Source organism: Hylobates moloch, unplaced genomic scaffold (genome assembly GCF_009828535.3).
Source record: "Hylobates moloch isolate HMO894 unplaced genomic scaffold, HMol_V3 SCAFFOLD_14, whole genome shotgun sequence".
Lineage (NCBI taxonomy): Eukaryota > Metazoa > Chordata > Mammalia > Primates > Hylobatidae > Hylobates > Hylobates moloch.
Genome location: NW_026652289.1, coordinates 72388524 through 72409728, shown reverse-complemented (window position 1 = coordinate 72409728; position 21205 = coordinate 72388524). Strand labels below are relative to the sequence as shown.

Here is a 21205-nt window from a genome sequence, read left to right as displayed (position 1 = left end):
CTTGGGTCTTTGTCATCTTGGTGCTGTGAGAGGTAGGAGAGCAGCCTGCCCCATCTAGGAATCTGGGAAGGGCTGGCCCTCTCTTAGAAGCCATTTGAAATTACTGCAGGGATCAGCTCCCTGTGGTGGAGCATACACAGGGTACTCTGGGGTCGAGGTGAGAGGTGATGTAGTATTCAGTGCCCGTCAGCCAACTGTGGGTCTTCACCTCTACCTCCACTTCCCCTCTCACACCAGCTGCACTCCCCTGGCTGCCAGAGCAGGGTGGTTTTCCCCAATACCTGGCAGCTCAGAAAGGCAGAGCCGTCTGGCCCTCCAGGGTGTCCCCAGCCATCAGGAAACTTGAGTTGGTATTAGGACCTGAGCCCGCACATTCCACTCCCATTCTCCCTCCAAGAGGGGCCCAGCTTTGTATTTCCCGGTGACCCCTTACTCTCCTGGCCAGAACTTGAGCCAGCTGTGGGATGTTGCTGCAGGACAGTAAGCCCTCACCTTGGCAAACATGAAGCTCTGGCCTCCTTTCCTCAGCCCCTTGTTCTTCCCTGTCCTCCAGCCCTGGACCCCAGCCAGCTGCTGGAGCCCAGAGGCCACCTTCTCCCTGCATCCTGAGTGATGCTCAGTCAGAAGCCTGTGTTGGAACATCCCTCATTTACAGGGCGCTGGCCCACCTCCTGAGGACCGTGGCCACAGATGAGATCACTGGCATGCATGCGCACACATGTACACACACACACACACCTACCTGCACAGCATGCCGTTAAGTGTTGGTTGCTAGGGTATCCGGCTGGCTGCTGTGTGCCTGGTTTCCTCACATCCTGCCTCAGCTTCACCACCCTGGCTTATGTGGAACACATATCAGGGAGCAGAAAAGGGGTGCAGCACACTAAGTGAACCCAGATTCTGGATTCTTGGTGTCCGCAGCCTAGCTGATACGAGATGGCGCGTAGGACACCTGGTTTAGGTAGAAGGAGCCTCCTCAAAGGCAGTGCTGGGCACCCATGGGTGTGCTGAATACTGGAGCTTGAGAGGAGGGAGGTGCCGGGGCCAAAGGAGACACTAGAAAAGTGGTAGATGGGACAGGTAAGTGGCAGAGGTGAGGGGATAGGTTAGAATGTAAAAGGGCAGTAATTAGGGGTGAGGGGAAGGAGATAGGGGACCCTAGGAGGTAGAGTGGGACCAAGTCGTGAGGCAGTTGAAGAGGAAAGGTTTCTCTGGGCCCTACTGCTCCCCTCTGCTCCAGGTAAGTCAGAGCAGCTTTACCACAGCTTCAGGCCACGAGAGCCCCTTCACCCGCCCTGCTGCGCCATAGGCAGAGGCTTATAAAGAAATGGGTTCCGGGCCAGGTGTGGTGGCTCACGCCTGTAATCCCAGCACTTTGGGAGGCCGAGGCGAGTGGATCACGAGGTCAAGTAATCGAGACCAGCCTGGCCAACATGGCGAAACCCTGTCTCTAGTAAAAATACAAAAATTAGCTGGGCGTGGTGGTGGGCGCCTGTAATCCCAGCTACTCGGGAGGCTTAGGCAGGAGAATCGCTTGAACCCTGGAGGTGGAGGTTGAAGTGAGCCGAGGTCGCGCCATTGCACTGCAACCTGGGTGACAAAGCTAGACGCCATCTCAAAAAAAAAAAAAAAAAAAAAGGGTTCTGAAGGGTGCCCAGCTCCAGGGCATCAGCCTGATTGCGCTTGAGCTGCTCCAAACCTGGCCCTTCCCCGCTCCTCTAGCATCGCCACCCGCATGGCCCCGGAACTCCCGCAGCGGGGGGCGGGCCCGTGCCCGCTGCGCCCCGACTTCCCACACCAGCCGCGCCCACCGCAGGTGGGACTCAGGTTCGCCCTCTGGGCCAGGTCCTTCACGAGGAGGGAGCTACCCTTCGCCAGAAGTTTGTGAGAACGTGGCCGCCCTTTTCCTGCCCTCTGCCCCACGTGGGTGGGGGGGCCCTCGTGACCCGGCCGGCGCCCCGTCCCCTTCTGCATGTCTGAGGTCACCGGCAACCGCCGCCCCACTCCAGATTTGCCCCCGCCCAGTTTTGAAAGCCTCTTATTTATAACTTTTCTACTTTGTGCAGGTCGCGGCGCTTCCCGCCTCCTCCTTGGCTGCATGGGGCGGGGGGCTGTTTTTAACGTGCCCGTTTGTACTGACGTATGAACTTGTCAATAAACACAATTGTTTGTTAACCCTGGGATGCCGGCCAGTGGGGCAGGTGGAAGCGGGCGCTGCCGCTCGCTCCACCGTTTCGGTGGCAGAACCGGGTGTGCGCCCAGGGGCAGGACGGGGCGGGGTGCTGGGGGTGTGGCCTGCGGCCGGGGCCTCTGGAAGGGCGGGGCGAGGGTCTGGGGGTGTGGCCTGCGGCGGGGACGTCGGGGAGAGGCGGGGTCTCGGCTGGCGCTGACGCAGCCATGGCGGAGGCGGCTTTGGACGCCGTGCGGAAGGAGTTACGAGAATTCCCGGCCGCTGCAAGGGGTGAGTGGCTCTCCCAGAGGCTGCGGCGATCCCCGAACACGGGAGGGGCCCGGGATGCCGCTGACACCGGGGGCTCGGAACCTCGTGTGTGCGACTGGCCTAAGGCCCCGCTCGGGTTGCTCTTTTGTGGCAACCTGCTTCCCTTCTCCCGTATTCGCGCAGTCCCGCGGCTTCGTGGGTGACTCTGTTCACGTTATTCCCAAGGCCTGGTGCCGTCTTGACCGTGGTCGCGGCGAAGCCCTGTGTTTCCTACAGTCTTGAGCAGTTTGCTGTTACCCTTGTTGAAAGCTCATCAAAGGCCACAGGTGGTGGTGGGATTCTTCCCCCACGTGCCCCACCTCCGACCCCAACTCCCCTGTCGCACTTCGGGAGGATTGCAGGCTGACCAAATGGTCCCTGGCTCTTCCCCTGCTTGGTTTTTATTCCTTTCCTTTCTTTCTCTCTTCCCTCCTCCCTTCTTTTTTCTATTTTAAAATGATTTCTTAACCACTGAACAGCAGCAACACAGGCTCGTGTATGTGATGGGTATGTAATATACAACGGTACGCAATGGAAATGAAGCAAGGTTCTCTCCCAGCCCCAGTTTGCATTCTTACGGAAAGATTGTTTATATCCATGCACACACGACTTTTTACCCTTTTTTTGTACAAATAGTAGCTTGCTAAACACACTCTTTTGCACCGTGTATTTTGGAGATCATTTCAGATTCCTCTACCTCTGCCTTTTTCACGTCTGTGTACTAGTGCTGTATTCATTTAGTCATTTAGGTCATGTCCAGTCTGTTGTTTTCAATAATGCTATAACGAACACTTTGAGTATTGATTTAACAAATACTTATTCAGCATCTCTGTATGCCAGGCTCTGTTTAGTGTGTTTGAGATACATCACTGAACAAAACAAATCTCTTTTACATTCTATGTCCTGTTACATTCTAAGTGAGAGGTGGACAATTAACCACAGGTGTACTGAATGAGTACGTTGTAGAGTAGAAGAAGTAGGTTAGAAGTTAAGTGCAGGCAAAGCCCTCGGTGTGAGTGTGCCTGATGTGTTCAGGAAACAGTGAAGAAGCCAGTCTGCAGGAGCAGGGTCTTTGTGCACGTGTGAGTATTTTTGTCGGTTAAATTCTTTATATTTTTTGAGACAGGGTCTTACTTTGTCACCCAGGCTGGAGTGCAGTGGCACGATCAGAGCTCGCTGCACCTCGACCTCCCAGGTTCAAGAGATCCTCCTGCTTCAGCACCTGGGAGTAGCTGAGACTACAGGCATGCGCCACCACGCCTAGCTAATTTTTTTGAATTTTAGTAGAGGCGAGGCTGGTCTCAAATTCCTCAAACAATCCTTCCACCTCAGCATTCCAAAGTTTTGGAACGCCATGGAACACATAAGCCACTGCTCCCGGCCTTGTTAAATTCTTAGCAGAGTTATGGGGTCAAAGGAATTGTTTGGATCCTTTTTGAAATTTTCTCACTTTGAAGCCCTAGGAGAGAAAAGCAGCCATTCTCTAAAGGAAATGGTGAGTAAGTAAAACAAATCCCTAATTGCGGAAGTCCAGAGGATGAAAAAATGGCAGTTTCCACGTATTTTCAGAATCCCAGGCTGTGTGCAGTATTCATGCCTGTAATTCTAGCACTTCGGGAGACCAAGGTGGGAGGATCTCTTGAGGCCAGGAGTTCAAGACCAGCCTGAGCAATATAGTGAGACACCATCGTGTGGTGGCATGTGCCTGTAGTCCCACCTACCCAGGAGGCTGAGGCAAGAGGATTGTTTGAGTCCAGTAGTTTTGATGACAGTGGCGGGCAGTTTGGAGCAGATGCTGTCATCATGCTGGCTGCAGTGGGGAGGCACAAGTCGGGCAGCAGAAGTGGCTCTGGGAGCAGCAGTGGTGGTAGTGAGTCCCCTGTTCCCTGCATCCCCGAGGCAGCCTACTGCACCACCCCCACCCTTACACGGCTGGGCAGGACCTGCTTCTAAGCCCAGACCCTCTGCTGCAGCCTCAGCCTCGCTCCCTGCCGCATCCCAGAAGCCCGCGAGCACCCTGCCAAAAGTGCAGCTGGGACTTGTAGGGACTTGTACTTGTGAGTACAAAAATACTCACACATGTGCACAAAGACCCTGCTCCTGCAGACTGGCTTCTTCACTGTTTCCTGAACACAGGACCACCAGGCTCATTTGTTTGGGGTGGTTGGAGCTGCCATGCTATCTGCACCTTGCCCGCCGCCGCTGTGGGGAAAATGCGAAGAGGAGGTGCAGCTGGGGCCACATGTTCCACAGAGCTAGCGGGAAATGGGGACAAGTGGGAGCCCCACCCCTTCCAAGTTGGTGGAGTGGGAGCTCCCTAGGTGCAATTACAGCCGCCCAAGCCAGGGCTGCAACCCAGGCACCCCTGTGCTCTTGGGAGCCAGGAACAGGCAGGAGCCCCACCCTCCTAGGTGCAGCTGCAGCCTCCCAAGCTGCAGCTGTGGACCCAGGCATCTCTGCACTTTTGGGGACCCAGGAAGGCCCCTTCCTGCTGCCGCAGGCTTGGAAGTGCCTGATCCTGCTGTCTGGCTTCTCCCCACTGTCAGCACCTGATCAGATCATGGAGCAAAGTTGAGGCCGAGCCTGGGTGCTATCGCAGCCTGGCTGGGTGTGTGAATGCTCTGGGTGGTGCTGACACACCAGCCCCCTGCCACCTTGGCCCCCTCCGGCCTTTGGGTGCCAACGAGCATGGGAGGGAGGCCAAGAGGGGCTGAGGGCAGCTCGGTGCTGGCCTGCAGGCACCCCTTGGCACAAACAGCTTGGGTGCCATGAATGGTGGCAAGAGGCAGACAGGTTCCTGGGTGGAAGGGGGCGGGTCCCGGTGAAGCCCGACCTTCAAGCCAGGGAAGGCCTGAAGCCTAGGGGCTGGGCTGCCGGTTCCACGGACCGGAATGGGAACTTTTGGTGCTTTTTCCGGCCCACCCATGGCTGCCCATGGACCAATAGGCATGTACTTCTTCCCCTGTGAGACCCATAAAAAGTCCCTGACTCAGCCAGACCAGAAGAGACGATGGGATGACCAGCTGCAGGGAGGAGCTACCCTCTGTGCTGAGAGCTGGAGAGATGACAGGACAACCTGCCCACAGAGAGGAGCCACTCTAGCCAGGGAAGCAAGCAGGCATGCCAGCTCTTTCTTTTCCGGTATTCCTGGGCCCAGTGGGGTCTTCTCATTCAGCTACAATTTTTGATCTAAGAACATTCACTTCCCAACTGATCAGAAAGTAAAGGTGACTGGCATGGTGTGGCTGTGAGAGATGCAATGTGACCTCAGAGATGAACATCCGTGCCGGCACCATTTGGAGCAGGATGTGGTAACCACCAAATGGAAACCATGGCCTTCTGGCTCGACCTAGAGCATGAATGTAGCAAAGCGAAGCCCTGTACACTTTATAAAAACCAGCAGAAAGACACTCCAGTCTGAGTGAGCAGCTGGAACAAAGTCAGGTACCACCTGAATAGAGGGTGTGTGGCAAGGGCAGGCACAAGACAGGAAATCAGACTGGAAGAGTAGGTTGGGCCTGGTCGTGTGTGCCAAGGCAGGCGGCATTCTCTAAGGAGCAGTGGTAAGCCATTGAGGCATTCGTTACTAGGGGTATGACAATATGAGATTGTATTTTCAGAAGATGACTGGGGCTATGATGATGAATGCTTTGAGAGGGAGTGGAATTAAGCCAGAGAAACCAGCGAGTTTACTACTGCAGCCATCCAGCCAGGATACTGGAGACTTTCATTCAACATTTGGCAAATACTTGCTGAGCACATGCTGTGTGCTAGGTACTGTTCTAGGTCCCAGGGGTGCATTAGTGAACAGACGAGTGTCTCTGCCCTTGTGGAGTTTACATTCTAGCAAGGGTGAAGGAATGATAGTTTATGTAGGTGATATATATATATATATGTTGTTTTTTGTTTTTTTGTTTTTTTTGAGATAAAGTCTTGCTCTGTCACCCAGGTTGGAGTGCAGTGGCACGATGATAGCTCATTGCAGACTCAAGTGATCCTCCTGCTTCAGCCTCTAGCGTAGCTAGGAGTATAGGTGCATGCCACCGTGTCCAGTTAATTTTTAATTTTTTTGTAGAGATGGGGTCTTGCTATGTTGCCAAGGCTGGTCTTGACCTCCAGGCCTCAGCAGCCCTCCTGGCTCTGCCTCCCAAAGTGCTGGGATTACAGACATGAGCCACCACGTCTAGCCCTAAAATATATAGCATGTTAGATGGTGATGAATGCTAAGGAGAAAAAATACGGAAAGGGCTATAAAGATTTGAGGCAGGGGGACAGATTATAAATTTAGAAAGTATAGTCAGAGAAGGAAGCCTTATCAATGTGATATTTGAGTGAGGACCCAAAGGAGGTAGCTGGAATGTGGATGCCAGCGGAGGAGAGGAGACGGTGGGTTTGAGAGACATAGGAGATAGAACCAACAGGACTTAGAGCCAACCAGTAGGATGACGGGCGTGAAGGAGAAAGCTAAAAGATTTTGATTAGAGGTGACACAGGGCCACTGTAGACCCCTGAGCAGGCAGCACACCACACAGCCTGCCGAAGGGCACGTGGTGGCCCTGGGTGGCTGGAGATGGTGATGCTGTTCAGCAGGACCCAAACCACAGCCGAGCCCTTCCTTTTCCTCCATTGGTGTCATCTGGTAGTTTGTCTCCCCGGGTAAGAAGGTTGTAAATTTCCTAAGATGATGATTATGTCATCCCCGATAGCCCCAGATTAGCCAAGCCAAGTGCTGAGCACATTCCAGGTGCTCAGTCAATGTCACTGTTGAAGGAGGCTTCCCAGAGCCACACCCCACCCAGAATAGCCCATTGCCATGGGGCCTCAGCCTTACTCATTCTGGAGCTCCCAATGCCATCTCCATGGTGGCCTTTCCTGGTAGATGCTAGGAGGCTGGCCCCTTCAGGGTGGGAAGGCAGAGGGTCCACTGTGCAGACACAGCCCCACAGGGGATTTGGCTTACGGGCTAGGTAGCAGCCTCTGGCCCTGTGGACAGTCAGGGCCCATGCTGGTGTGTGTGCATGATGCTTTCTGCTTTCATTTTTCCCTCCTCATCCTTCTATTACTGGTTGTCCAGGGTCCTTTGGTCACCAATGAGCATTTCCCAGTGACACAGCGTGGCCTTTCCAGGGAGGGCATCTCTTGGGCAGGGACTGGGTGCTGCTGACTTCAGCCCCTCCATGCTCTGTCTTCTTTCTCTCAGAGCTCAGCGTGCCTCTTGCTGTGCCCTACCTGGACAAACCCCCAACTCCGCTCCACTTCTACCGGGACTGGGTCTGCCCCAACAGGCCGTGCATCGTCCGCAACGCTCTGCAGCACTGGCCGGCCCTCCAGAAATGGTCCCTCCCCTATTTCAGGTGGGAGCTGCCCTGGGGTCAGGTGTGAGCAGTGATTACTGGCATCTGGGCATGGGCTGAGTGTCCATTCCTCTAGAGCCACAGTGGGCTCCACGGAGGTGAGTGTGGCCGTGACCCCAGATGGTTACGCAGATGCCGTGAGAGGGGACCGCTTCGTGATGCCAGCTGAGCGCCGCCTGCCCCTGAGCTTTGTGCTGGATGTGCTGGAGGGCCGGGCCCAGCACCCCGGAGTCCTCTATGTGCAGAAGCAGTGCTCCAACCTGCCCACTGAGCTGCCCCAGCTGCTGCCTGATCTGGAATCCCATGTGCCCTGGGCCTCTGAAGCCCTGGGTGAGTGGAGGTGGGGTAGTCCCGGCCCTGGGCAGGGAAGATATGGGAAGGAGGGGGTCACCCTGTTTGCCCTTAGGTGATGACCTGGCCTATGGGCTTGGTCCTGTCAGCATCTGGTGCAGCTCACTAAATACTCACATTCCCAGGCCTTGACTTAATCATAGATGAACTGCCAAAGATTGTTGTCCTTCCTTCTTCCCCAGGGGAGGGAGGACCCCTTTCCCAAGCTTTCCCAACCTCTGCCTCTTCTCCCTGACCCCTTTCTTGGGATTCTTCTGTGCTCACCCAGGTTTTGGCTCTGGCATCACTGGATGGCAGCTTTCTCCAGCCTGGCCTTCCTAACTTGCTCTCTGCCTTCTGCCCTGCAGGAAAGATGCCCGATGCTGTGAACTTCTGGCTGGGGGAGGCGGCTGCGGTGACTTCTTGTAGGTGTAAGGGGAATACAAAGGCGGGGAAGGAGCAGGTTGGGGCAGAAGGAGGGAAGACGAGGCCAGGAGTGGAGGGATGGCCCTGGGTGGACGTTGGGCTGTTCTCTAAGATTTCTTTTGGCTTCTAGGACTTGGGCACCACAGAGGGTTTCCCCTGACAGCTGAGGTCGGGGAATGGACCCATGGCATTGGGGGCGGGTGCATTGTTTCTTCTAGACCCAAAGAAAGCTCCCTGAAGGCCCGCTGGGCCAGGGGGTAAGTGTAGGAGAACTTCCCCTCTTGTTGAAGAGGAGTCCAGGGCCTGGTGAGCATCAGGTCCCTGGTAGGCAGAGTTCCAGAATGCCCATCAGAGCCCCTGGCATCTCCAGCCCACCGACTCTGTGCGTGCTTCTCTTTTGTCATAGGCCGTCTTGGGGTGCAGGGCTCTGAGCATGATGGTTTGCCGCCTCCTGTGCCCCTGTCCTCCATACCCTGCCCCCGGGCCTTCTTTCTGTTGGCAGTGCACAAGGACCACTATGAGAACCTCTACTGCGTGGTCTCAGGAGAGAAGCATTTCCTGTTACATCCGCCCAGCGACCGGCCCTTCATCCCCTATGGTAGGGGATGTGGCCTGCAGGGACTGGGGAACAGCTGGCCCAAGGGGACGGGAGGCAGCAAGATTCTGGGAGGCCAGTTCCCAGGCCTGAGGTGTGGCTGTGGCATCCCCACTGCACCAGGGCCCCTGATCCCCTTGCCCCTGCCCAGGGCTGGCTGGGGTGGAGGAGGGTCTGGCAAGTTCCAGGCTGTTTGCAATTCCCCCACACCCTTTTCCCTTGGGCTCCAGAGATGTACACGCCGGCAACCTACCAACTAACTGAAGAGGGTACCTTTAAGGTGGTGGATGAAGAGGCCGTGGAGAAGGTGTCTGTCCTGTTCTTGGGTTCTAGGGAGGGAGAAGGGCAGAAGCCTGGCTCTGAAGAGCAGGCACAAAAGATCTGGGGAGGTGGCACCTTGCTCTGAAAGGTTCCTAAATCTGAGGCCTTTCAGTGCTGAGCCAAGCAGGGTCTGTGGTGTTGACCTTTGGAAGGGACAGAGCCTGAAGTCTTGCGGGGTCTGGGGGGCTGCTCCCTGGTATCTGATGTGTTCCCAGGTGCCCTGGATCCCACTGGACCCCTTGGCGCCAGACCTAGCCCGGTACCCTAGTTACAGTCAGGCCCAGGCCCTTCGCTGCACAGTGCGGGCTGGTGAGATGCTCTATCTGCCGGCTCTGTGGTTCCACCATGTCCAGCAGTCCCAGGGCTGCATCGCAGGTGAGGAATTGCCCAGGCTGCCCGGGGACAGGCCCTGCCAAGGTCCAGCAGGGCCTCTGGGGGGAGGCTTGGGAGGCTCTAGGTCAGAAGAGGGATCTTCATGCTCAGATCCCCGTTCTTCCCACAGTGAATTTCTGGTATGACATGGAATACGACCTCAAGTATAGTTACTTCCAGCTGCTCGACTCCCTCACCAAGGCTTCAGGCCTTGACTGATGGAGCACTGGTGAACACGACCAAGCATGCCTCGGGGGAAGGGGCCAGCCCCTCCCTGGCAGGGTCAATTCTCGAGAGAGCCTGGAGTGCGCATGCTGGCTGCTGGCCCAGGGTCCAGCATGGCTTGAGATCAGCTTTGGAGGATCTTGGAATGTGGTCATAAGGACTCAAGGTGCCAGGCAGGTCTGGGTGAGGGTTCTCAGGAAGTTGCCACACAGGTGAGCAGAGTGGGGATCAGGTGCAGCGGCACCTCTCCCCAGCGCTGTGATGTTGGGTGAGTCACTGCGTCTCGGGCATTGGTGTCCTGTCAGTAAACAGATAATAATGGCTCTACCTCGCGGGGCTGTTGTAGGCTTGGAGATAATGTCTATGAGGACCAGCATGGAGCTGGCACACAGGACATGTTGAATAAAAAGTAGCTGTGAGTCGTATGTCCTTTTTTTTTTTTTTTTTTTTTTTTTTTTTTTTTTTTAAAATGGGGTCTCACTCTGTCACCCAGGCTGGAGTGCAGTGGTGTGATCTCAGCTCACTGCAAGCTCCACCTCCCAGGTTCACACCATTCTTCTGCCTCAGCCTCCCAATTTGCTGGGACTACAGGTGCGTGCCACCATGCCCGGCTAATTTTTTTGTATTTTTAGTAGAGATGTGGTTTCACCATGTTAGCCAGTATGGTCTCGATCTCCTGACCTCATGATCTACCCGCCTCGGCCTCCCAAAGTGCTGGGATTACAGGTGTGAGCCACTGCGCCTGGCCTATGAGTCGTATGTTCTGATCCTCCCTCTTGAAGTTGCCTTCTGCGGTCTAAGGAGGGCCTGAAGGTTCAGGTAAAAACTTCAGGGTGACCTTCACTGGGGGTGATGGCTGTATCCCAGCCTGGGCCCAGAGACCCGTCAGCTGCCCAAGTCTCGCTGTCCATGAGAGCCACCGCAGCCCCTCCCTGGGACAAGCAAGCAGACCTCAGTCTTGTAGCTCTCTGGCCTGGACCTCTTCGGCCCAGGACCTTGAGAACTATTCCTAGCTCTGCTATGGTTACTGTCCTCCCCCAGTTCAGGGGCAGCAGGTGGGACCTGGTGCCCTGGGGATAACCCCTGTTCTCCCATAACAGGCACAGGCAGGAAGGGACGGAAGCCCCCGCCTCTCTTGGGGCTGTCCCTCTGAGGAAGGAGTTGGTCTCCACACTCTGACCCCCCCCACAAACCGTGTCCTGGAGACAGAAGAACCCCCTGCCCCTGAGTGCCAACCCACAGGCCTCATCCCCGGCCACTCAGCACCCAGCTTTGAAGGGCTGTTTTATGTGACGGCCACTCCCCTGCCTGTCTTGAGGGGGCCTGGGTGCTCATCTCAGATTGATGGAGCCCTGCCATCAAGACTGGGCATTCCTGTCCAACAGGTGCCAGAGTTGCGAAAGGCCTGCGATGGGGAACTCCACTCTTCCCTTGGCTGCTGTTCTGGGACTCACCCCTGCCTGCCTTCTGCTCAGCCCCTGGCAGGAAGCTCTCCAGGCTGGCATTGCAGAGCTGGGAGTTCAGGGCTGGGTGGGGCAGGCCCAGCTGGTAATGGCTGGCGAGTGCCACAGAGGTGTCAGGAGCTCTAGTACAGGCTTAGGGTGCCTCGTTTCCTGGACAGGTGGCTGGTCCAGGAGTGGGTGTGGAGCTTAGGTGGAGCAGAGGCGGCGGGTGGGAGGGACTTGGGACCAATTGGGACATCACATCCCTGGCTCTGGGTTAGAAAGCTGACAGTCCTTGATCCTGTGGCCACTGCCCCATCGTTCCTGCTCCTGAGGACTCAGTCTCATGGCTCTGGTAAGGCCTGGCAGGGCCCTGGGTCCCTACTCTGACCACTGGTCTCTACCTGGGGCCTAGTTAATATGTTTCTTATGGGAGCCGTGGTCTTCTCCAGGTGTAGGGAGGGGAGTTTATTGACCACAAGACCAGGGTAGTGGGCAGAAGCCAGGGGAGGAGGAGGCTTGGGGATGAGGCACCCATCCTGAGTTTTTTCTGCCCTGGGAACCGGCTCCCGGCAGAGCTCCCTGGCACCATAGATTTGGGTCCTGGAGACTCAGAGGCTCCCAGCTGCTGCCCTGAGGCCCTGGAAGGAAGTGGCTCCTCCGTGCTCCTCTGACTCGGTTGCCTGGAGTGTGAGGGCCCTGGGCTGACCCTGGCGGATGAGGCTTTCCAGCACTGCCCTGGACCTGGTTGCTCCCTGGACTTGACCTGTTAGGGCCCTTGCGGAGGCAGGCGGAAGGCCGAAAGGAAGCAGTTGGCACAGGCTTCCCTGGTCCCGGTGCGCCTGCCAGGCTGCATTCCCGGAACCAGGGGGATGGGTTTGGAGGGAGCTACCGAGGGACCATCTTCAGCCTGATCTGGCAGGACTTGGAGGACATGACAGCCTGTGAGGGGTCTGAGCTAGGAGCTGCCTCCCCTGCCCAGGAGAGAGCCCATTTCCAGGATGCTCTTCTGACCGGGGTAGAGGGAGGGTGCGAGAGCAGCTCAGCCGGGGGCCCAAGGCCCTGACTTGCCACTTCCCCTCCCTCGATAGCTTATGTCCCCTGCCACCCAAGACCAACCTGAAAGCTGCGTAGCTGGGGTGTGGGCTGGGGATGTGGGGTGGAGAGCCTAAAGGATACTAGCCCGAGAAGGTGGAAGCAGGTCTGTGTGAGGCATAAATCTGGAGCCAGCCTGCCTGGGCCCCAACCCCAATTCTGGACCTCAGGCAAGTGACTGCTTCTCTGTGCCTCAGTTTCCTTGTGGAGTGAGCCATCGTAAATAGTATCTGCGCATACGGTGGTTGTGCGATAAATGAGTTAATGTATGTAAAGCCCTTGGCCCAGAGCCGACGCAGAGCATTGTGTAAGTGCTGGCAGGCGTCATGATGGAGATATCATGTCTCCTCTTGTTGATTCAGGATTCTGATGGGATGGAGGATGGGCCTGGGGTTCAGGATTAGGCCTTGAGGCACTGCTCCAGCCTCCTTTGTGGCCTCTGTCACCCTTGGCTTCATCAGCCCGTAGCAGGTCTCCCCTCTCCCACTTCTGCAGGCAGAGGTATCCAGGACCTGCCTGCTCACGGTTCGTGTCCTGCAGGCCCATCGCCTACCCTCTAAGGACCTAGGTGAGTGCGCACCGCCGTGACCCCTGTGCTGGGCTGGGGGAGGAGGAGGGTGCTGTGGCTGGATTTGGTGGAGGCGGGTAGGCCGGTGGGCAGGGCCTAGAGGAGGGAGCTGAGAGGAGCTTCTGGGTGGAAGGTGGCAGCTGGGGCTCTGCCTCTGGCCCCCACTTCCCCTCCCCCTCAGTCTTACCCCACATGGGGCTCTAGGTGATGGAAGGAAGTGGGTCTGGGCGGCTGGGAAGGGCTCTTGGCCACCACTGGGCACTTGTTCCTTCCCGCAGTGACCCCCTCTGACTGCTACGTGACTCTGTGGCTGCCCACGGCCTGCAGCCACAGGCTTCAGACACGCACAGTCAAGAACAGCAGTAGCCCTGTCTGGAACCAGAGCTTTCACTTCAGGATCCACAGGCAGCTCAAGGTGGGCCAGGCATCAGCGCTGCCTCTACCCACATCCTCGCCAGCCGCTGCTGCTGCCCTGCTCACCTTCCTGTCCCCTCCCTCCTGCAGCCCTGTCACTCTTTTCCCCTCCAGAATGTCGTGGAACTGAAAGTCTTTGACCAGGACCTGGTGACCGGAGATGACCCTGTGTTGTCAGTACTGTTTGATGCGGGGACTCTGCGGGCTGGGGAGTTGCGGTGTGAGAGCTTCTCACTGAGCCCTCAGGCAAGGCGGTGTTTCCACGGCAGCCCCAGCTGGTGTCTGGGTTGAAATCTCCATGCACACGCATGCACACACACGCGTGTCTCTCATACTCACTGACACATGCGCACTCCTTCTGACCCTTTCTAACTCGCTGCTGGCTCTCTTCCCAGGGTGAGGGGCGCCTGGAAGTTGAATTTCGCCTGCAGAGTCTGTGAGTCGGGCCTGGGGCAGTTTGGATGGGAGTGCCTCGTGGGAAGGACAGCACTAGTGCCTGGGGGATGCCCAGGTCTCTGTGGGGTGAGAACCTGGACTTCTGCTAAGGGGGCTCTGGGGGCTCTTTCCAGGGCTGACCGTGGCGAGTGGCTCATCAGCAATGGCGTTCTGGTGGTGAGTGTGCCAGTGCTCTGGGAGGTGGTCTGGGATCCCCAGGACTCCCTCATGCCAGCGACTTGAGGCACAGGCCCACTGCTGCCTCAGTCTGGGGACCCTGGGATTTCAGTTCGTTAAGGGAATACAATCTCAAGGGAATACAATCTCAAGGGCCCAGGTAATGAGGTGCAGACCAGCAGGAGCCAGGGTGCTGGGAGGGTGGGGTCCCTGAATGGGGGGTGGGGTTAGTGTCTGAGGGGCTGTCTTCATGACTCAGGCCCGGGAGATCTCCTGCTTGCACGTTCAACTGGAGGAGACAGGAGACCAGAAGCGTGAGTCCCCGACCCACTGGGACAGCCCCCAGCTCTCAGCTCTTGTCTTCCCCCTTTAAGCATTGGACAATTCTTCCTGGGGCCTGAGCTTTCCCCTTAGGCCTTCTCAGGGGGACCGGGGTGGGGGATCCATCTCCACCAGACCATTTCAGCGGGGAGAGGGAGGTGCCCTCCAGGCCACGCAGCAAGATGGGTTCTGTGGGCAGAGACGCTGTCCCCAGCCTCTCTGCTCTGGTTCCTGTTTCTAGCCTCAGAGCGCAGAGTTCAGCTTGTAGTTCCTGGGTCCTGTGAGGGTCCGCAGGAGGCCTCTGTAGGCACTGGCACCTTCCGCTTCCACTGCCCAGCCTGCTGGGAGCAGGAGCTGAGTATTCACCTGCAGGTAGTGTGCCTCGCTCCCTTGAGGTGGGGCCCCCAGAACTTCCTCCCTCCCTCCCTCCGCACCTCCTCCCAATCTGACCTCTGCGCCACCTGGCAGAGTGGGCACCCTGGCAGCGTGTGTGGGCCCATGCTGGCCTCCCCTTCCAGTCCCTCCCATACCTCTATGGCTGCCGGCGGGAGTTTGGTGAGGTCCTTGCTAGGAGCAGAAGCGTAAAGATTCTTAGGTCTCCGTCCTTTGTCCCCTGCAGGATGCCCCCGAGGAGCAACTAAAGGTGCCACTGAGTGCCCTGCCCTCTGGCCAACTGGTGAGGCTTGTCTTCCCCATGTCCCAGGTACTGGCCTCCCAGGGGAGGAAGCAAGGCACCTGAATGGGGCTGGGACCCAGGCCACAAAGGGAGGGGCCTGCTTCCCGCTTCTCCATGGGTCACACCCTGAGCAGGTGCTGGGGCCAGCCTCTTTGGGGAGTGTCCTCTGAGCATCCCTGCTTCAGGCTTGGCCCCTGTGGAGACAGTGGTGGGGCGGGGGTGGTGCGCCTGGGGTCAGGGTAAGAGGAGCAGAGCTGGGTGGAGGTGGCCGACCTTTGTGACTGGGGCCTTCACGGTTTTCAGGAGCCCCTGATGAGAGTGGAGCTGAAAAAAGAAGCAGGGTGAGAGGCCTGGCTGGGGACTGGGCAAGGCCCTGGAAAAGCAACCAGGGTGTGGGGCTGGAGGAGGCCTGGAGGAGTGAGGGGGAGAAACAGCCGCCCCTCATCCTCATGCTCTCTGAAGGGGCTCAGGCTTGCGCTCAGCGGGGGGCACGAAGTACTGGGAGGAGTACTGGGAGGAGCCTTAGCACCTATGATCGGAGGGGTAAGTGACCGGTCCAGTGCCAGGCACCCGGGGAGCAGTTGATAAATGTTTGGCTGGAGAATGCAGGGAGGCGAGGATGGAAAATGGTAACATGGTTTGGGGCACAGAGAGGGCAGGAAAACCAAGGGAGAGAAGAGGGGAAATTGCGTCCTTTTGGGTGGAAGCTGTTATGGCTGGACCTTAAATGATCTTCATAGAGTTGTCGCCCACCCTGGCCCTCTGTCTTGAGAGAGTGGCTTCTCACCTCGCAGACACAGGATCATTGGTCCTTTTCTGCCCCTCCCCCTGACTTTTTTTTTTTTTTGAGATGGAGTCTCTCTCTGTCACCCAGGCTGGAGTGCAATGGCGCGATCTTGGCCCACTGCAACCTCCGCCTCTGGGGTTCAAGCGATTCTCCTGCCTCAGCCTCCCGAGTAGCTGGGATTACAGGTGCCTGCCACCACACCCAGCTAATTTTTGTATTTTTAGTGGAGACGGGGTTTCCCCATGTTGACCAGGCTGGTCCTGGCCTCAAGTTATATGCCTGCCTCAGCCTCCCAAAGTGCTTTGAACTCCGTGGGTAAGGGACAGAACACGAGACTTGGAGGGGGGATCTATGGTATGGGGCCTGCCTGGGGGCCTGTCTGGGGGCCTGTCTGCACCCGGGACCCCAAGCAGCCTCTTTCAGCCACGGCATTCTGGGTCCCGCCAGTCTGCTTTGCTGCATTCCCAAGCATGTCCACATGGACACACCCTCCCCAGGTGTCAAACTTCAGTCTTGTGACACAGGAGTGGCAGTGAGGGTTGGGGAGAGGAGGGAGGGCAGTAGGCATTGCAGGTGAGGCAGACCCAGCTTTCCATTCTCTGGGAGGGTTGAGAGCTGTCGCAGTCTCTTCCTTCCCCCGCCAGACCGAGGGAGCTGGCCATGCGACTGGGCTTCGGGCCCTGTGCAGAGGAGCAGGCCTTCCTGAGCAGGAGGAAGCAGGTGGTGGCCGCGGCCCTGAGGCAGGCCCTGCAGCTGGATGGAGACCTGCAGGAGGATGAGGTTTGGGGGCTGGGCTGGATGGGGTGTCCCCGGGCTTGCTTGGGCCTAGCTCCTGGTGCTGAACACTGGAGCTGCTTATCCCTGATCTAGACCAGAGCTCACAGCTGCCTGTCCCCACCCTGCTTCCTCTCACCTGGCGTTAGCAGGGACTTGGTACAGGCAGAGTGTTGCTTGAGGCACCTGGAGCCCGCACAGGAGCTACCTCATAGGGCTGGCTTTCCTACTCTGTTTCTTGGTTCTCAGCCTAGCCTGTCTGAGGAGTGAGACAGATATCTGGTATGAGGCCTGTTGGCCTAGGGTGCTTCAGGAGGTTCATATTAGCCTGGGCCATCTCCTGGGGGAGCGATGGCAATTTGGGAAAATTTTGAGGTGGGCCCTGGGGCTTCCAGAAAGTGAGCATCAGATTCAGGGGCTGAGGGTGAGGAGATGAGGCTCAGAACTTGCCTGGGCCATTTTTTCCTGGAGCCCTTAGGACTGGAGGAGCTGGGCACTCACAAGGCTGTTTCTGGCCCCCAGGGCTGACTCAGAACTGGTCCCAAGACCTGTGATCAGGCCTTAGCTGTGGGCTGGGTGGCCACTTGACCTGCTACCTCTTCTTCCTGTGGCTTGGCCTTCCCCATCCCGAGGGCCTCTACAGGCCTGGCTCTCTTCTTTTCCAGATCCCAGTGGTAGCTGTTATGGCCACTGGTGGTGGGATCCGGGCAATGACTTCCCTGTATGGGCAGCTGGCTGGCCTGAAGGAGCTAGGCCTCTTGGATTGTGTCTCCTACATCACCGGGGCCTCAGGCTCCACCTGGTGAGCTGGGGGCAGGCTGATGTTGGACCCTGTGTGGCAGGGGGTGCTGGTGCCAGGGTTCTCCTAGGTCTCTGAGCAAACTAGAAGGGCTGGGAGAATGAATGTGCCAGGGAGAAACGTGCTCGAGGGGACCCTGGGAAGGTCCCTGCCAGGCCCTAGAAACCCGGGACACGTGATGTCTAGATGGGGTCCTTCAGTGACAGCCCTCTGGCTTTGGCTTTTCCCAGGGCCTTGGCCAACCTCTATGAGGACCCAGGGTGGTCTCAGAAGGACCTGGCAGGGCCCACTGAGTTGCTGAAGACCCAGGTGACCAAGAACAAGCTGGGTGTGCTGGCCCCCAGCCAGCTGCAGCGGTACCGGCAGGAGCTGTCTGAGCGCGCCCGCCTGGGCTACCCAAGCTGCTTCACCAACCTGTGGGCCCTCATCAACGAGGCGCTGCTGCATGATGAGGTGCGGGGGCTGCGGCCTGGGGGCAGAGCCAGGGCTGGAGCTGGGGCACGGTGCTGGACCGCAGGGTGGGAAAGGCCCTGGGCACCCAGGCAGCTGTGGGTTTAGGTTCCACTCATCTTTCCCCAGCCCCATGACCACAAGCTCTCAGATCAACGGGAGGCCCTGAGTCATGGCCAGAACCCTCTGCCCATCTACTGTGCCCTCAACACCAAGGGGCAGAGCCTGACCACTTTTGAATTTGGGGGTGAGTGGCCCAAGGGCTGAGACCTGTGCTTGCAGTTGGTGGAGTAAGGGGAGACGGGGCCTGTGTGCAGATGGCAGATGTCACACCCACCTCTCCTGGGCCAGGTCCCGTGCTTTCTGGAGACTGGCACCCTACCAGGGTCCCTCAGGCCTTTGGGAAGGAGGCAGGGGCCTTAGGTCCCATGCACAAAAGCCCAGGCCACAAGGCCTGGGCCTCCTGGTCCTCAGCTGCCCTAAAGCAAAACCCTGGGTCAGGGTGGGGGTGCGGGGGGGCCTAAGGGCTCTGCACCATGAGGCTGAGGGGTGACCTCCTCACAGAGTGGTGCGAGTTCTCTCCCTACGAGGTCGGCTTCCCCAAGTACGGGGCCTTCATCCCCTCTGAGCTCTTTGGCTCTGAGTTCTTCATGGGGCGGCTGACGAAGAGGCTTCCTGAGTCCCGCATCTGCTTCCTAGAAGGTGAGGGGCACTGGCAGGCTGGGGAAGCTGGGCCGAGCAGGGAAAATGGGCCCTGGGTCAGAGGGCAGCCTCGGTCAGAAGAGTTTCCTGGGCCAGGACTGGCCATGGGGAAGGGTAGGGTTCGGACAGGAGTCGGGGGCCCTCTTCCCTCACGGCCGCTCTTTCAGGTATCTGGAGCAACCTGTATGCAGCCAACCTCCAGGACAGCTTATACTGGGCCTCAGAGCCCAGCCAGTTCTGGGACCGCTGGGTCAGGAACCAGGCCAACCTGGGTAAGTGCTCCGGCCCCTTCATAAGGGTGCCAAGGGGTAGCCAGCTGGGGCTGCACCAGGAGGCGGGGGGTTCTCACCTCTTCCCCCTCCAGGGTCACCACCAAGGTGGGGATAAAGGTGCAGAAGTCCCCATTTCCCCACCTTGCCTGTGTAGACAAGGAGCAGGTCCCCCTTCTGAAGATAGAAGAACCACCCTCAACAGCCGGCAGGATAGCTGAGTTTTTCACCGATCTTCTGACGTGGCGCCCACTGACCCAGGCCACACATAATTTCCTGCGTGGCCTCCATTTCCACAAAGACTACTTTCAGCACCCTCACTTCTCCACCTGGAAAGGTACCTACTTCTCTCCGAAGTCCTCCTGTGGCCACCTGAGCCTTGAGTCCCCAGTCCAGACACCCCTCATGGTCCACTCCCATTCTCCTGCTTTGAGCTCAATTCCCTGGACTACTTGGAGCAGGGGTCTTTTTCTCCTTGTCTTGGGGACCCAGGGCCCACCTGCAGGGCTGCGGGGGTGTTGGTTCAGCAGGAGAGCAGGGACCAGAAGCCAGAGTCTCTCCTTCCAGCAGGAATCTGGTACTCTTGGTATCTGTGACAATTGCTGCTCTCCCCAACCTTCCAGCTACCGCTCTGGATGGGCTCCCCAACCAGCTGACACCTTCGGAGCCCCACCTGTGCCTGCTGGATGTTGGCTACCTCATCAATACCAGCTGCCTGCCCCTCCTGCAGCCCACTCGGGACGTGGACCTCATCCTGTCATTGGACTACAACCTCCATGGAGCTTTCCAGGTTGGGAAGGGTGGGCAGCCCACCAGGGAGGTGGTGGGTGGCCCCTGCCCCCTGAAGAGAGGGGCTTTGGAGTCCAGTGTCTGGTCCAGCTTCCTTTAGGAGCTGTGACTGGGACACTGGAATCTTAATTTGCCACCAGAGGAGCTCATTCTTTTCCGGAAGTTGGGAAGCTGGCGAGGTTTTCCTGGTATCTTGTATCTGGGTCCCCTTTACTGACCTTCGAGGTGCGGTCCTGGGCCTCTGGGCCCACCTGCTGAGTCTGCTTTGGCTCCCAGTGTCAGAACTGGAGTGCTGGGAGCAGCCCAGCTCCGTCTAGCCCCAGAGGAGCTGCCAGGTGTGGAGAGTTTTTTCCAACAACTGGCTTCGTAGGCCCCACTGGAGACCCTGATTTGGCATTTGAGCCCCAGGTCCTGGGCATCTTACATCAGCCCCAGTGTTGAGGATGCCAGGGGCCCTGTCCGTCTGAAGCCCCTTCTGCCTGCCCTGCAGCAGTTGCAGCTCCTGGGCCGGTTCTGCCAGGAGCAGAGGATCCCGTTCCCGCCCATCTCGCCCAGCCTGGAAGAGCAGCTCCAGCCTCGGGAGTGCCACACCTTCTCTGACCCCACCTGCCCCGGAGCCCCTGCGGTGCTGCACTTCCCTCTGGTCAGCGACTCCTTCCGGGAGTACTCAGCCCCTGGTGAGCGGCTGTTCACTTCCCCCTCCTGCTGCCCCAGTCCCCCACACCTCCTCCGTCCCCTGTGCCTCTCCAAACCCATCTTCCCCACAACGTGTTCCCCATGCCGCACTCTCTCCACAGGGGTCCGGCGGACACCCGAGGAGGTGGCGGCTGGGGAGGTGAACCTGTCTTCATTGGACTCTCCCTACCACTACACGAAGGTGACCTACAGCCAAGAGGACGTGGACAAGCTGCTGCACCTGACACATTACAATGTCTGCAACAACCGGGAGCAGCTGCTGGAGGCCCTGCGCCAGGCGGTGCAGCGGAGGCGGCAGCGCAGGCCCCACTGATGGCCGGGGCCCCTGCCACCCCTGACTCTCATTCATTCCCTGGCTGCTGAGTTGCAGGTGGGAACTGTCATGACGCAGTGCTTCAGAGCCTCGGGCTCAGGTGGCCCTGTGCCAGGGTCCAGGCTGAGGGCTGGGAGCTCCCTAGGGCCTCAGCAGTTTGCAGTGGGGTAAGGAGGCCGATCCCATTTGTGTAATCAATCACCCAAAACCCCGCGGCCCGTGTCTGTTTTCCCTTCTGTGCTACCTTGAGTAGTTGGAGCACTTGATACATCATTAGACTCATACAAATGGGAGGCGCTGAGACCATCTGTTATTACTGCTGAGAAGGGCCATGTCATTCTAGGCTCTTGGTTGTACATGGCAAGGGCTGGTACAGCGCTCACTCATCAGTGTTCT

The 21205-nt window shown here is 58.0% G+C and overlaps 2 protein-coding genes across 8 annotated transcripts; both read left to right on the top strand.

The window, feature by feature from the left end:
* The first annotated feature begins 85 nt into the window (after positions 1-85).
* On the top strand, positions 86-10562 carry JMJD7 (jumonji domain containing 7). Of its 7 annotated transcripts, XM_058427472.1 has the most exons (9): positions 86-2461; positions 2959-2986; positions 7680-7833; positions 7910-8163; positions 8532-8588; positions 9092-9187; positions 9415-9491; positions 9721-9880; positions 10008-10562. In XM_058427472.1, exons 1-9 carry the CDS (start codon positions 2183-2185, stop codon positions 10094-10096), a joined length of 1194 nt encoding a protein of 397 aa, XP_058283455.1. In that variant the 5' UTR covers positions 86-2182; the 3' UTR covers positions 10097-10562. The 7 variants fall into 7 exon arrangements, 6 of the variants coding, with proteins under 6 accessions (XP_058283455.1, XP_058283456.1, XP_032031209.2 ...); XM_058427473.1 differs by lacking the exon at positions 2959-2986 and having other exon boundaries at positions 7966-8163; XM_032175318.2 differs by lacking the exon at positions 2959-2986 and having other exon boundaries at positions 7918-8163.
* An 83-nt stretch (positions 10563-10645) lies between these two features.
* PLA2G4B (phospholipase A2 group IVB) lies at positions 10646-21170 on the top strand. The gene is made up of 20 exons (XM_032175316.2): positions 10646-11899; positions 13135-13207; positions 13486-13622; positions 13736-13867; positions 14017-14057; positions 14191-14233; positions 14493-14547; positions 14796-14926; positions 15174-15257; positions 15534-15571; positions 16662-16797; positions 17457-17593; positions 17821-18043; positions 18170-18287; positions 18605-18742; positions 18910-19014; positions 19169-19348; positions 19635-19801; positions 20291-20477; positions 20598-21170. The coding sequence occupies exons 1-20, from the start codon at positions 11891-11893 to the stop codon at positions 20807-20809; spliced, it is 2346 nt and encodes a 781-aa protein (XP_032031207.1). The 5' UTR covers positions 10646-11890; the 3' UTR covers positions 20810-21170.
* The last annotated feature ends 35 nt before the right edge of the window (positions 21171-21205 follow it).

What these genes read in the sequence shown, in the direction of transcription:
- JMJD7 (XM_058427472.1), top strand. Translation starts at nt 2,183, where the DNA reads ATGCCGGCCAGTGGGGCAGGTGGAAGCGGGCGCTGCCGCTCGCTCCAC. An exon ending in ATTCCCGGCCGCTGCAAGGG is followed by an intron (nt 2,462 to 2,958) that starts GTGAGTGGCTCT and finishes ACCACTGAACAG; the next exon opens with CAGCAACACAGGCTCGTGTA. An exon ending in GGCGGCTGCGGTGACTTCTT is followed by an intron (nt 8,589 to 9,091) that starts GTAGGTGTAAGG and finishes TTCTGTTGGCAG; the next exon opens with TGCACAAGGACCACTATGAG.
- PLA2G4B (XM_032175316.2), top strand. An exon ending in GGGGCCTCAGGCTCCACCTG is followed by an intron (nt 17,594 to 17,820) that starts GTGAGCTGGGGG and finishes GGCTTTTCCCAG; the next exon opens with GGCCTTGGCCAACCTCTATG. An exon ending in TCACTTCTCCACCTGGAAAG is followed by an intron (nt 19,349 to 19,634) that starts GTACCTACTTCT and finishes CCAACCTTCCAG; the next exon opens with CTACCGCTCTGGATGGGCTC.